At 33.5% G+C, this 16,538-nt stretch overlaps 1 protein-coding gene across 5 annotated transcripts in view; it reads left to right on the forward strand.

Annotated features, from left to right (window-relative positions):
• The window catches only part of LOC110024685 (origin of replication complex subunit 3), a gene marked incomplete at its 3' end in the record, with an annotated part of 82,487 nt that overhangs the window by 27,750 nt on the left and 38,199 nt on the right, over positions 1-16,538 (forward strand). For 4 of the 5 annotated variants that reach the window (XM_020724793.1, XM_020724797.1, XM_020724795.1 and 1 more), the window contains 7 exon segments: positions 6,666-6,831; positions 6,957-7,126; positions 7,218-7,348; positions 12,688-12,961; positions 13,103-13,177; positions 14,233-14,309; positions 14,394-14,478. In XM_020724793.1, coding sequence (XP_020580452.1) covers positions 6,666-6,831; positions 6,957-7,126; positions 7,218-7,348; positions 12,688-12,961; positions 13,103-13,177; positions 14,233-14,309; positions 14,394-14,478 — 978 coding nt within the window. 5 annotated transcript variants of the gene reach the window in all.

The raw sequence follows: 16,538 nt of genomic DNA on the forward strand, positions 1-16,538 counted from the left end.
ATGTTCTTCTTCTTTCTACTTGTTTGAGATGAAACTGTGGCATAGTTCTATTATCGTGAATATGAAGCTTGAAATATGGTTTTGAAATAATTCTGGCACTTCTTGCAAGCATGTTGGGATATGAATTATGAGGCTTTTCATTTCTTTTTATTTTATTATTTAGCATGAGATATGGGAGAGGTTATTTGGCCTTTCATGCATGTTGGGGTTTCGGTTTTGGCTTCCTGCGGCTTTCCCTTACTTGAAATGCATGTTAGGAGGAAATTTGTTTAATCTGGAAAGCTTTGTATCTTATTTTGTGGGGTTCATTTGCTTCCTATAAATGACCCCCCTTCCACTCTCACCTCAAATTTCATGATGAAGGGGCTATGCGTATGGAGATTCTAGCAGCCATATTATGATTTCCGAGTATTTCAAGATAACGTGCTCGGGAAAGGTTGAAAAGGGAGAAAGGCGAGAGCTTAAAGAAGGGAAAAAATGCAAGGCTGGAACTTACCAAGCCATATAAGGAGGCGGTCTTCCCTGTTCCTATGGTGACTTCTGTTGAACTCATTTTAGGGGTGCATTTTTGTCCGATCAACTAGTCTTTGCAAGTTGAAGTTGCCTTGGAGATTGTTGAGAAACTTATTGCATAAGTACATACAAAAGTTTTCGTATTGTATCACCTAAAATTTTTTATTTAATAAAGAATCATTTTTGTTTTTGAAGGTGGCTTTGGCCCTTACAATAAATTTTTTGGATGAAGTTTTTTTGAAATAATTGAGCCATTTTGGCAAATATAGTGTTGTAAATTCTAAGTTGCTTCTCCTTTGGCAAAATTTTTTTTTTCCCTCATTGATTTGTTTTTTAAATTTTTTTAGGTAGTCTATGTTACATCAGGGATCGATTTTAAGTCCATATATTTTTGCTTTAGTTATGGACATTCTTACTGGACATTTACAGGAGGATGTACCTTGGTGTTTGTTTTTCGCTGATGATATTCTTTTTGTAGATAAGACTAGAGAAAGAGTTTAGGAAAAATTTGAATTATGGAGGCTTACATTTGAGTCTAAAGGCATTCGTTTGAGTAGATGTTTTAGATTAACAAAGTTAAGTTTTGCTGAGATGAGAATGCTTAGGTGGATGAGTGGCTTGACACTTAGAGACAAAATGCGAAATGAATCTATTCGTGAAAGTGGTGTAGCTCCAGTGGTAGACAAGCTTGGAGGAGCTGTCTTAGATGGTTTGGTTACTATCTAATGATCCGGTTCAGAGAGTAGATGTTTTAGATTTGAATTATGTTAAGAAAGGTAGATATAGACTTAAATAGACTTGGGCATGTCGTATAAAAAGTGATATTAAATTAAATGAAAATTTGACACTCAAGAGGACACAATGGAGAAAAAGGGTTCATGTAGCCGACCCCACTTAATGAGATAAAGGCTTCTTGTTGTAGTCTATATTACTGTGATTGAGCTTTAAGGTGATGATTAGCCCCAAGGCTAGGTCAAAATTGCTCACGTTGCAGCTTCAATGATTACTTTTCAAAACTCTTTTTGGATTCAAGATTTGTTGTGGTACCTCGCGCTGCCTCTTTTTGGTGGTGTTAGGCCTAGCTTTTGATGAGTTGGGGTTGAGAGAACCAGAAGATGATTGCTTGTTGAGGCTCTTATAGAAGCAAGATGAGATTGCCGCCAAATTAGCTCCAAGAAATCTTCTAGACTGTGAGTTATACATGACATGCATGGCTCTATGCCATGCTCGGTTCGGGAATCGACAGAGGTTGCTTCCATAATAAAGTTGATTGATGAAGTTATGGTTGAGATGGGCCTTGTAAAATCACCTTGGCTATACTTTACTACAATGTAGAGGTTGAGAAGGCTGAGTCATAGGCTAGCTCACTCTTTTAGAGGCAAAGCGTCGAGGTAGCCAAGAGGGTGCTATTTGAAAGAATAAATGTTCGGGAGATTCATTTGATGCTACAATGAATGAAGTTGCTTAGAGTTTCTAAAGTTAAGCTAGTTTCCTGCTAGTGGCGATAATCGCTACAAAGCAAGTGCTAAAACTATGTTGTATTAATGAATGTAACCCAAATTTATATTCACTTAAATTTGTGTGATTTGTATCTATTGCAGCATAATGAAATTTAAAATTATACTCTTTGTTTATGAAACACAATGTCAAGTAGGAGCTATGTTTTAATTTGCCCAGTTGGGTATTGTGGCATTTTCCATTCATGAAGCTGAGGCGTAAGTCTCAAAGTGTTTTGAGGCGCAAGCCTCAAATATAAAAAAAATTACATTTATTAATTAATATTGTATAAATTATAAAGTGCTAAGTAGGAAATACTATTTTGATATTCTAATTTACCAACATGTTAGAAAGTACTATAATAACATTTTAAGTAAAAAGTAATTATTTGCGTAAAATAAGAACATGTTAATCTCCTAACATCAAATTATGAAATAAAATGAGTTTTACAATTATTAAACTATTAAAGTAAGCTAAAATATTAAAATAAGTTACTTAAACATCAAAACATAACAATCAAAATAAATTTATTATTAAATTTTCCATCTCACTCATATTATTCCCCACCTAAACAAAAATATAACGAGTCATCAACATTTAAATTTTTAATTTATAAGTCCCTATTTCTCTTATCATCCAATTAATTTTTGTTAGAATCATCGACATATCTATATTCTCTCATTCCTTATTATCTTTAATCATAGTTATTTTCTATTTTTTAATAAATATTCATTAATAAAAATATTAATTAAAATAATAAATTTGTTGATGACTAAAATTACAGCCACATATATTTTTATGGACATTTTTTCCTTTTATTTATTTTTTATTAATATGTGAGGTGTGAATGTTACTATTTGAAACATATTAATGTTACTTTTAATTTTGTTTAAAAAATCACGTATAGTCTAAAAAGTTTGAGGCATGCCTTGAGGTGCGTCTCAGCTTGTGTGACGTGTACACCTTGCCTTGGGACAATCAGACACAAGTCTCATTATGGTCTTTTTTGAAAAAAGCGCTAAGACGAGCCTCAAGGTGGGCCTCATATTGAACAAATTTAAATAAGGGATAGAAGAGCTGACTTCATGTCGCCATTAATGCAATGCAAACTGTGATGAAGTGTTTTTGTTATCGAGTTTTTAGTTCTCTTTTTCTTATAGTGAGATGAGTTATCATTTAAATTTTAGAGTTTAAGAATTTTAAAAGTTGTGCTTGGTCTATATAATCTCTAAAAGTGACGAGCAATGACGTTAATCTTTGGAAAAATCTTCAAAAAAAAAAAAAATCATTTGTGTTATAAGAAATTCTCCAAAATAGCCTTGATTAGGCGTTTCTTGAAGGCATAACTTTTCATGTTTATAAGTAGCTTTGAACTTATGCTGTTACCTTTTTGTACTTTTTTGTTCTCTGTAGATTTTAGGCCTTTTCTCTATGAGCATCATCTTTGGCATTTTACTCATCATGGTGAGGGCATTGAAGAGTGATGCGTTTGTGCTTGACTATCTAAGGTGTTAGTTATGAAGTTGAGGTTTTCTTAAATACTGTACACATTGATGAGCCCTACTTGATTCGGTCTCCGAAGGAGGCAATTGTCCAAATCCTGTTCAACAATGCAATTCACGATTGTAAAATCCGATTCCAACTTTGCCTTCACTTAGTCATCCTAGTTTAAGTTCTACAAAATTCATTCACAAATCTGATCTCTTTCGTAATCTTTCCACATCAGAAGAAGATTGAGTAAAAAATTATCTTCTTCCAACATCTGTTCACAAATAAATGCTTTAAGGACAGAAGTGCTCTCTCTCATCCAATCATATCAAAATTTCAGGTAAGATACAAAATTAGAAAAATAATTTTTTTTTTGTGAAATGCTTTTGACAATAGCTGATCAAGGCCCAACTTCTGTTTTTTGTGACTACTTGACTAGTAAAAGGAGGATGATTACACACTTTCTTTTTATATGAAGAAAATTGGGTTCAATTTGACAATGTTAAGAAATATTTTTTTTGTTGGAACATGTTAATTCAACCTAGTGTTTATTTTTTATATTAAGTTGGTTGAATTCTAACTGTTTTTTTTTTAACATATCCTGATGTTCTTTTAATATCTAATGATTCTGATGTTGAATTTTTTTAGAAAGGAGTTAAAAAAAAGTAAAGCAATTTTAAAAAAATATAGCAAATGTGGGTACCAAGGACTTGAACATCTAGATAATCTTAATTTTTATAGCTGAAACCATTTGCGAGACGACTGCAACTTGCTCTTTATTGGCTGCGTAGCCTTTTCCGTCACTTGCTATCGAGGTGAAAACGTTGAGGGTGGAATTACTACTTCTTCAGTTGTGTCTAAAGCGATCATACCTTAGAAGTTTTCAGGAGTGACTAATCTCCTAGTGGTTACAATAGCTGAGACCTCTGCAGCTCCCCCAACAAGGATTAAATCTCTGGGCCTGGTTCAAGTTGGTCTGCTGTCATATTTATTACTGAAAAGTTGGCAACTAAGTGTTGACCTCAATTTTCGTGAGGTCTAGTATTTCTTGTGGGAGTTAGGATCTAGCCTTAGGGGTCTTCCTTCGGCTATCTTAGAACCTTAGAAATGGGACCCGCCTCATTGATCAGGAGTCGCAAGGATGAGAGAATCACTGAGTTGTCACAAAAGAGGGGTCAATTTCATCCTGAGAGCCAAAGGTGGAAAGCTTGTCAATAGCTAGAGGGTGAGAAAATTGGCCAGATTGATTGTTCTATTGATCCGAAGTTACTAGAGGATGGTGTTTTTCCTTTTGATCTTGGTTTTGCTATCTTCTCTCAAACAATTTAGGATTGAGAATGATGGGTGCCTATGATCGATTTCCAAGTTGCCATGATGTGGCTAGTGTTGTCAACTGACAGTGTACATGCTGACTAGCTGCTACGGGAGGCAGTTTAAAGCTGCTAAGCATCAAGTGCGGTGCAACCTTGTTTTGTAGGATTTCTTGGAAAACTTAAAGTTAGCTTTGACAAATCGGAAGACCGAAGTGTTGGATACTAAAATTTTAGAAAATACGAAAAATGACATTTTTTAGAAGGATATGACCTTGTTATGGTAGCCACACAATCCGAGAAGGGGTAACAAGAATTTAAAACTGCCTCACCAGAGGTCTCCATGGTGAAGAACCTCTTCAAGAAAAATGATGAAAAGTTTGAAGTCACTAAAATGAGTGAGAGAAATTGAAGACATTTGGAGAAACCTTTAGCTCTTTGATCAAATCCAGTGAATATTTTGATCTCCAAATGTGCCAATTTGAAAAGAGAATCAAGCTAACCAAGCAAATGCTTCTCCCAACTTGAAGATATTTAAGCTTTCTATACTGTCACTAAGGACTTACCAAGATTAATACTACTTGAGTTGTATTTTTTTTCCCTTTCTACTTAAAAAGATATTACATTTTCGTCTCATTTGCTCATTCATTGTGTTGCCATTGAGCTGAAAATTACTATTAAGCATGAGGAAAGTTAATATAATTTTAGGTTGGCTCTTTGGCTAAGTAAACCCATAATAGCTGAATAGTTCTTTAGGCTGAGAAGAGAATCATGATAGCTGAGTTGGCTAACAGGCTTTTTTGGCTGAATATGTTTTTTTTGATTCGTTTGATGAATTAGCTTCTGGGTCTAATTATGCGGCTATTTGGCTGAATTAGGATTGTTTTGTTGGTGGGTTTGCTCTTGGGTGAATTGTTGCTCTTTGCCTGAATTAAACTCATTTTAATTAGAACTGAAATTTTGCTTGAATGGACAAATTGACTCTTATGACCATGTTGGTGGATGATGTCGGTTCAAATGAAATTATAGGCAATCTTAGAAGTTGTCTTTGTTGGCATGTTGACTTCTATCCATTTAATGAAGTAGTTGATTATTACAGTAATGAATTTTATATATCCTTTAGCTCGTGTGAAAGGGTCGATTGAGTCCAATTTGTAGATTATATATGGCCATGGACAAGTTACATGGAGGCAAATTTCTTACATTTTAAAGATTTTCTAAAGTAATTTTTGGCCATTCCTTTGATACTTGATTAGAAGTAACATTGCCTATAATTTAGTTTGCTAGTGTTTGATGAGTAGAATGCTACCACATGCATTTGAATGAACTTCGTCTAGAATTCATGCGACTTTGTTTTTACATGCACATCAATATGGTGAAATTGTTGATTTTTTCCATAATTCACCATTTATTTGCTTTTATATGGCAATTTTAATTATAAATTTCGGTTCTCTTGCGGATGGTAAGATGGTTTTTGATTTCAGATAATCAACAAATCTGTCAACCCAACATGACTTCTACATATAATTGAAGCCAAAGCTCTAAAAAAAGGGCAAATAACTTCACAAGCCTATATCAAGCTTATCTCTTTGGTCAATCAATTGATTTTAATTGTGGTTAAGCTTCTATTTTATTTTAATTTTGTTCATGCTCCTTGTTTCTGAATAAATGGACAATCGAACCAACCATTAACCGACATCTTACTTTTCCTCTAAGCGAGAAAAGCTAGGCTTTGCTTTCAATGGTTAATAATGAGGTTAACTAATGTTTTGTGATGGTTTTAATTATTTTTAAGACAGTTTAAAGCCTTTACCAAACAATGCCTTAGTGTGTCTACGACTTATGTTCATATTTTAGGATGTTTTAAGGGAGATCAACATCACTTTGTTCGAGGAGATTCACCAGTGGGTTTTTGAATCATTCTCCTCTATCAGATCCACTAGTCTCGTTCATATCATGAAGCCATACCCAATAGCAACAGGTGGCACATGCAAAAGGATTCCAGCAGCGCTGGTCTTTACAAGTATGCCACATTGCCCGAATTATTTATTTTCTTATGCAGATTTGTGAAGTATGGAACATGTTTAAATTTGGTTAGGTCATGAGAAAGAAATGAATGATTTTTTTATATATAGATATTCTTTGCAGAGAATATTGAATTTGTTGATGATTTGCTGACGTTTCAAGATCTCAAAGGGTACATGCAGTCTAATGGGTGTCATGCAGCTTTTATCTCGGCCTTGGATATGTCGACAAAGCATGGTATAGGAAGTTGCTTGAGTAGTTTATATCGACAACTTGCTTCAAAGGCTTCCGATGTAAGTAATTACATTACAAAGAACAATTTTCATCAAATATCTATGAATTGCTTTTTTTTTTAACTTTTTTATTTTTTTCTGTTATCAATAGATTGTTGATGTACCTTTAATAGCCTCATGGTTTTGCGAAGATGAGAATCGTGATAAGCCAATTACTGTTATAATTGATGACGTTGGGCGATGTGATAGTGCAGTCTTGGCAGATTTTATAAAAATGCTAAGGTATGTTGGAATTTTTTTTTTTCTGATTGAATCTTTCAAGAGCAATAATGAGGCAATTTTATTTTACAAGTGCAACTCTATATTTTATCACTTTTTTACAGTTATGTGGTCAGAGTTTTTTTAAAGTAGTGTATTTTCTCATCAAACTTTTTTTATTGCTTTGATAAGAAAAAGAATGTATTAATTTAAAAATACTCTCCCTCCTTATAGTCTCCTTCTCTATATCAAAAGCATTATAATTGATGTGCCATTTTTCCTATTATCCTTATACTAGCTACACTTTTGATGTATATTCCATTATTGCAACAGTTCAAGAACTCATAAACCCATTTCTGCCATTGGAATTCAGACTTTAAATTAACATCGGTTATTACTGGTTGATCTTCATACTTTACTGCTAGGAGTATTTTATTTGACACTTCAATATGTTCGATGTAAAGTATTTGAATCTTAGCAAGCGTTTAGCTAATGTTGAACTCGGTTTAAATAGTTGCGATCATGATATATATTGGAAACAGGCCTCTGTCATGCAAAATGCATGCACAATAGTATGTCGTCGTACACATAATAAAATAATGATAAGTATATGATCATATATGGTTTGTACCACTAAGTAGTGAAATCAGATTGGTTATAACTTCAACTGAGTGGTTGACAATAGGGCTATGATGTGCAGAAGAAACATTCAAACTAAAAAAAATTAAAAAGCATGTTGGGTAGAAATTTGTGTCTAAGGTCTTCGAATTATATTTCACTGAGATAAGTTCTGTTTGTTAAATTGCAATTTGAGCCAATGAATAAAATTTTATTTGGTTGTAATCAAATTCTATAATGTCTACCATTCTTTCAAAACCTAGAGTCGTTAATTCATCAATCTAATATAAGATCATCTTTGAGATCAATTCAATACCTATAAGTCTTATTAATAAATAGGGGAGTTTACATACATAGAACACAATTCTTATGTACTTACTTATCTCGCACCTAAATTTCAATTTTTACGAACATAGCACTTTGGCGTCTTAAACCTGTACTTGAAAAGGTGCATTTAACTTTCAAAAAAAGATAATAGTGCTATTTTTTATGTAATATTAAATATTTGAGTTTTATGCATGTAAATATAAGAGTTTAGGTGTGAGATATGCAAATACATTTATGCATGCAAATATAAGAGTTTAGGTGTGAGATATGCAAATACATAAGAATTTTGTGCTATGTACGTAAACTCCCCTAATAAATGACAAAGGATCAAAACGTTTATATGATTTAAACATAGGCATCTCTATACTATGAGCTATCATGATATGCCAACCAAAATGAGTTTTTTCTCACTAATCGATTTAAAATAAACTTGCAAAATTTACAATTAGTGGCTAGTACATTATAAGTAAATATGCATAAATTGAAAATTTATAGTAACAATGAGAGCATATGATCAAAGGATCACATTAACGTTAAACCATTAATATATTCGAGTACATCTAAGTCCAATAATAGGGATTTATTTCATGCTTAAAATACTCACAAATAAATGATTGACATAAAAACATCCAAAGAGTGTAGAACGAAAAAAAATCAGATTTCATGGGTTCTCGTTTTATTCTTTTGTCGCTATTGTTCTTCTCTATGCCGTAAGAGTCTCTAAAAAGCACCCTCAATGAATTAATTTATATCCTAATTATATTGCCAATTTCATGCAAGGATTCTTCCAAAGATTACAATCACAACTCACAAAAACGTCAATATGGATGCTAGCGCCATGTTGGTTGCTAGATCTTGCTTTTTTGTGTGAACTGGGTTTTTGAAGTTTGTGAAACTAGAGCATAGGATTTATGGCATCTAGGTGCTTGCTCTCAACCAAAAAAAAAAAAGAAGATCTTGCTTTTTTGTGTGAACTTGGTTTTTGAAGTTTTTGAAACTAGAGCATAGGATTTATGGCATCTAGATGCTTGCTCTCAACAAAAAAAAAAAAAAAGATTTTATAGGGCCGGTAATTGTGCTATGGGATGGGCGCTTAGGCGCCCAAGTTCAATTACTTATATCCATTTTCTACCGCTTTGAGCGCTCCAATCTCACTTCTTTGAGTTGCACATGTGAAATTCACAAAACTAATTTCTTCTTATTTTTGGTGAAAACACATGTACTTATCATTTTGTGTGAGGAAATATATGTCTTGTAGACTTTAAGATGTGCACAACAATCATATTACCAAGCACGATCTAATAGGTGGTGAAAAGTATTCATAGGCATGACATTGTACCATATTTGCTTCTGGAAAAGGTCTTCGATAGAAAAATCCACGAGGCATATCTTGTTAACTGTGACCTCATTCTCATCGTTCAACCACACTCGAGAATATGGTTGGGTGTGCTTGTGTTGCTAGATTCAACTTGTCGACCATTTGGCTAGACGTCATATTCTCACAACTGCCTACATCTATGATATAATTGGACACAATTCCCTTCACAGTGCAACGAATTTGAAAGATATTGCGGAGCTACTATTGCTCTCTTGTGGGTTTAGTATGAAGGATTTGACGAACAACTAGCATATGTCACTCATCGACTGAAAGTTGATACTCTTCTTTGACATTGTCATTTCTCACATATATCACTGTCCATTTCGTTAACTACTCCATGCTCAGTGAAAGAGATTAGCCTCATGTTTGGACAATTGACCATAATAAAACCACTTTTTTTCAACCTTGAACTTCTGCTTAGTAGGAGTCAGCTTGGGTGCGATGGGAGTATTCTTGTTGACTGATCCTAAGGTTGAGCTCTATCCATAGGATGCGGTTGTCATATATTAACATTGTTGTTTCTCCACTTTCAAAGGTTGGGTCTGTACATCAGTACGGATCAATATAGTTTCAATTGCACATATTACTAATAGATGATTTTAGTCATCCAAGATATCTTGAAATTGTGTGCTTCTCTAGTTCCACCATTTCATGTTTTAGCATGAGTTGATTAAATTCAGCTGTGTACTCCATAAAGAAATCCCGCTAAAACAGTTTATGAAGTTTTATGAACATATCTTTTGAGCATTTTGGGAGAAGATATTTGCATTGCATGTCCCTTTTTATCTTAGAATATGTGGTGATTTTGCTCTTTCCTTTCTAATCTCAATAATGTTTCAAGTTTTCTCACTACAAGAAAGCGTTCTTCCTAAGCTTGATGAATTAATTTAAACTTTTTTATTTTGTAAAACATCTTTGCACTAAAAATAATGTTCTGGCCACTCAATAAACTCATTCAAATCCAAATGTTCGTCAAAGTCCAACAAGTCAAACTTCATTCCAAATTCCGGGCCTCTACTCTGGTATTTAATGCCAAAGTGACGGGTTATTGGTTCTTAATCACTGAAAGTTTCTTGATAGAAGAGATTTACTCTCTTTTCATTCTTGTGAGTCATCATTGTGGTTATGAACAACATCTCTGGGTAGTTTCATATCAAAGACGACAAGTCTTTTCGTACTTGGAGGATTTTTCACTGCATATCTTTTATACTAAGTTTTTGAACATGCCATTGAGTTTTTCTCTTTGCCTGCATGGCGTCACTTTCTCTAATTATAATTTCGGCTAAAATGAAATGACAATTCAGGGTTAGGGTTAAGGTTAAGTCTAGATGGAGGATGATCGTTTTGTTTTTGGGTGGAGGTATTATGTTTGGTTTTGTGAAACAGGGTTAGGGTTAAGGTAGATGGAGGATGATCGTTTTCTTTTTGGGTGGAGGTATTATGTTTGGTTTTGTGAAATTTTTGTTTGTGAGCAAAAAAAATAAATCCATGATGTTCTAGGATTTGTTAGGATCTAATACTAAATGATAACGTTTGAGGATTCCTATTTAGTGAGGAAGTGGTTGTGGAATGGCATGAGAATGAGAACATGGGAGATCAATTGCTTTTAGAAGGGGATAGGTGGTGTTTGACAGCTCTCGGGGCCAAAAAATAGTAGCGAGAACCATGAAACGGTGAGGAGGTTCCACCACAGGTTCGTGAACAATCTACAAGCACACCACTTGTAAAAAATGATAATACAACACTCGTTTGGGTTGAAATTTGATAATATAATATCAAAATTTATAGAAGTAAGTCTGCGAAAACAATAAAATAAAAAGATATAAATAGTTCCCTATCAAAATAACCCTAATTCTATTTGAAAAACAAAAAAATAGGCCGCACAAGGACTGCTCGCCCAAGAAATCCCAAATTGGGAGTTCCCACGGAGGAAATTTTCTGCTACAGAGCTTATGAGACAGGATCTCTTACATTCCGTTGATCCCACGTAAATGGGGTCTTGGAATCTGCAATTTCACGGAATTCCATTGAACCGGGGCAGCTCCCACTTCACACTCGCTTATCATTTTTGAATATTGCTATCTGACTGGAGTTGCTCAATCATTATAACTCAACTATATATCATCAGCAATGGATTGCCAATTTTTTACTTCCATCTTTTTTTTCCGCTATTTCTTCTACATTCTTCACACCTTCAACATTAGATTAGTACTTTGTAACACCATCTCTTACGATTAAGCAAAAAAAAAAAAATATTTTAGTAATGTCCATCCACTACATATGATCATTTCATCTGGGCAAGACCCCTCTTGCTACTTTTTTTTTCCAGGTTCAAAGTCTCTCTTGTATTCTTTCTTTTTATCTCTTTTTATTTGTTTGTGTGGGAGATTTTTATACAAAATTGAGATGTAAAACTATCACCATGTTTGAATGAATTTTCTTGAATGTAACTATTATATATCTTTATTTTCATGCTTTGCCCTTTAGGAGAGCATTCTACTTGTTATTTGTTTTTCTGTTATACTTCAACTTCACTAAGAATTGTCGTCGGTGTAGTTTTTCATTCACAGCCAGTAGTTGTGTGATCTTTATGATTATTTGAAATTCAGATTTTTTAGAATGTGAAATTTGACAATGTTGATTTTTTGAATTGGTTTCTGTCACCTCATTGTCTATATAACAATCAAAAGTTTCGGATATGTAAAGGACATTTTATTATTAAACATAGCTTGAAATTATGTTATATTGCCTGGGTTTTGGAAAGTTATGTTCTCAAACTAAAGAACTAGAGTACATGAAATGTTATGTTTACTTTTTGATAGCTGAGACTTTTTATCAATTTGATTGAGCTATGTTAGATTTTTGAACTTTTATTGGAGTTAATGTTATCCTTTTTGAGATTGAACCTGCGTAAGATTGAACAATCCTTATTCTAACTTTTTTTTGCTTCAACTTGCCACTGATATTTTTATTAAGAAAAATAAATTTTACATTTCCTTTCCTGTTTTACAATCCTCTCTCTTAACTTTTAAATTTGTAGTGAATGGGTGATGAAAATTCCATTCATTTTCATATTGGGGGTGACTACGACTTCTGATGCGCTAAGAAATCTTCTCCCTTCAAGTGTTATGCATAATTTGCAGTTTTGTAAGTTCACACTGGAATTTCCTGTAAGGAGAATGGATTCTCTAATTGAGTCTGTTCTTGTCAAATCATGCTCTGGGTTCTTTATTGGCCACAAGGTTGCATGCTTCTTGAGAAACCATTTCCATACACATGATGGAACGATGACCTCATTCTTAAAGGCACTGAAGGTGAACGTTCTCAGCTTTTGCCTGCTCTCTCGTTCTAACATGCCATTCTTTTTTAATGCACACAATTGTTTATGAAAGGACATTATGATTGCAGTTTCTCGCTGGAGCTTGCCTGTGTTAAATGGTTATTTTCTTCTGCAGCTTGCTTGCATTAAACACTTCTCCGCGGTACCTTTAAGTTTTCTGTGTCCGGGCATGCTTCATGAAGATTCTGAGGTTTTACTTAACTCTGCTGGGATACTTAATGCAACTTATTTTCCATGTTCCTGCCTTTTGAATTTTCTGATCTATGCCAACTATGACATTTGCTAAATTTAATATCAGTCGTTTATGATATTTTTATGGGGTATAGCTTTAAATAATGACCCTTGGCATGGATTTGATGGTATAATGTAGTCTTTAAGCTTACATATTCAGCTTCACTTTCTTTCTTCCTCATATGCCACAGATATTTCCATGCTAGAGCACTTCTCTTTGTTTACATATTGAATAATAAATGACTGAATATCTTTTCAGCACCCATTATTCCATGGCAGTTTGGTTCCAGAATGATGTTCTAGATTTCTAGTCTGCTGAAGTCATGTAGTCTATTATTCACCATATTCATTTTTCCATCTGCAGGCTTCTGGTCAGGGAAGTGTGGAACTTTAAATGGAGTGTTAACTGGAATTAATTAACATTTCCACTTAAAGTTTTGTTAGGCCTTGCGCTTCTTAGGCTTCAACTTAGTAAAATATAATTTTTAGGCGGTATTTGATAGCATAATTTAAATATGATTAGCCATGAATTTAGCGTAAATGCAACCAACATAAATAAAATGAAAATTAAATCCAGTGTCCAGTTAAATCAAATTTTTTCACATTCCGTCTTTTCTTCATGTGTTCTGTCTCTATTAGGACGTAAATCTGGATTAGTAAATCCGATTGTTATGTGGATTTAAGAATTTCTTCCGCCGGTCGCTCGCAAGCTCGTCTCCGTCGCACAGAGTATTGAATTATTGGATTTGATAAATCCTATTTAACGTAGATTTAGGTTGCAGCCAAACACCGCCTATGTTGATGTTTGGCTTCATATTTGAATCCCTTTTTTGCAGCATTACTCAGTATCTAAATTCTAAAAACATTCTTGTAATTTCTTCTGTATATTGCCTGGATAACATCTTTGAAGCCACAGTTTAGATGGAAAGTTTGATTTTTAAATGTCAGTCTCTTTTTTCTTGGTGGCTGAATTTATTTAATCTATTTTTGTCTTGTGCATATTTATTGTTGCAGGCTTTCTGGTCTGGCAAGTGTGAATCATTATCTGAAGTTTTGAGGAGCTATGCTTCTGATTTACCATCATGTCAGAGGTTTGACTTCTCATGTTATTCCTGTTTCTGATAGTGATTGCTTATTTTGGCATTGGCTTTTACATTGGGGAGTGACGTGTCCAGGGGGAAAACTATAGGAAACAATAGTCTTGTGCAAGGCTTGTCTAAGTTGAAGTCGCTGCAAAACAGTTGGAGTTCTGCAGTTCTGGTAATACAGTTAAACCTATTCAATTCTCTCTTGAAAAGAATATGAATTATCAAGCTTGCACTATTCTGTTTATATAAATTTCTTTTGCTTTATTTTCTGTTTATTATCACGTTCCTTGGTTGACTTTTTATTCATATTCATGTAATTATCCATAAAGGACTTATTAGACTTGACAAGCTATATCATGCATTTATTGTTGATATTGTCCGTTAAACATTAATTTACCATTTGACTATGTGATGCATGTGAATTTGTATTTTCCAGTTATGACATTGGGCAATTAGTACTATGAAACCTATTTATTACCTTCTTTTCTCACTTTATTGTCATTACAATGTTGGTTATGCATCTCTTCTATATATCCATACTGAATTTGTATCACTGGCTATGTGTTACCTTACTTTATAATGTCGTAAGGTCTCATAAAACTACTTCACAAACTTTATACGCACAGCCTTTAACTCAATAAGTATCTTCCGATATGTTTAATTTGCATCAGCTTTCCTTGGAAGGAGGTCAACTTAGTCCCTATTTCCACCAAGTATTTGGAGGTGCAAAGAATGACAAATATATGCATATAATAAGTAAATGTAATAGCTTGAACTGATATAAGGCTATTAAATTTGCATGATATCCAATAGGTTGGGCTAACGAAATCAAACCATGAGCTTAATTATTTTCACTGAAAGTTGCCTGATTGATTGAGCAAATTGCGATCTATTAAAGCCTAAGTTAAGGAGATGCACTCACATTTTACCAGTTAAACTATTTTCAGCGACACTCACAAGGCCTTACCAAACCATCAAAATAAATAATTTTTTGAAAGAGTTAAAATTTTAACAAAGGTTCTAGTGAAACCATGTTATTCATGTAAGAGATTATTAAAGGGTACTATTAATCATATGACTACAATTTAAGCACTCTGAAATGTATTGCAACTTTAAAGCTTTTTGAAGATATTAGATCAGCAAAAGATTATTAGACAAATAATTATGGTAAGGATCCAATTTAGAAAAGTCAGAAATAGTTAGCCATTAGGGTTCAATATGAAGATGAGAGAATGATAAAATATCTTGACATGATAGTTGATAAATACTTGATATTCTATCTGATGTAATAAGAATTTTTCCTAATTTAAGTTGGGTTTTGAATTATGAATGAAAATGTGCTGTTTCATCTTTCTTTTTGAAGATAGGAGAAAATGAATCAAATATTTTGTCTCTTGAATAATGAGTTGTTTTAACTTTATGTATATAGCTAGTCTATGACATTGTACGCTGTCCTTTTATTTATGAGAATGCTACTTAGGTTGTCTTTGAGGTGGTTGTGACTTTTTGCAGAAATAACTGTGAAGCTGCTTCCTAGGTAAGTAACTTCGTAGCTGCTGTCAGGAAGCTGCTGTATGCTGTAGCTATTTCTCGTAAAAAGACAGTTATGCCTTTACAAATGTAAATTAGTCGAATAATTGCGGTTTTCAAAATACTTGTAGCAGGATAACAAAAACAGCTTTAACATTACAAAGATCATGTTAGAAGTCTAAATTTCTCAAATACATCAATTATAAGTCATCACTTTATGCATAATATCTCAATAATAAAAACTAAAAAAATAACTAATACTATAATGACGCTCACTTTCGTTTTTAGACGATCAAGTCTTTAGGATAATTTTCTGTTCAAAACATCTCTCCCGCTTGGTCGCTCTAGAGTAAACTGCTTTATATCATCAGTCCATCGAAAAAACTTGCAATCCTCGTGTGTTCTATTTTTGGGACATCGATAATTTTTTTTTCTCATAACTGGCTTCACTTTTTGATGTGTATTCAAACCGCTGCGTATCATAATGATAGTATAGAACTCCTAAAGTACTTGATGACTTTGAACTTATTTTCCTTGAGATTATAATACATTATACTTTTAATCCACAAATTAGACCACATACAATCGAGCAATAAAAAAAATATTAGGGTTCATAATCAGAAAAAGACACGAAAAATATGTATATCTAAAGTTATAAACTTAAAAATTAAAACATGGAAACATGGATGTGAAAATGGATAT

The sequence above is a fragment of the Phalaenopsis equestris genome, unplaced genomic scaffold (genome assembly GCF_001263595.1).
Source record: "Phalaenopsis equestris unplaced genomic scaffold, ASM126359v1 Scaffold000267, whole genome shotgun sequence".
Lineage (NCBI taxonomy): Eukaryota > Viridiplantae > Streptophyta > Magnoliopsida > Asparagales > Orchidaceae > Phalaenopsis > Phalaenopsis equestris.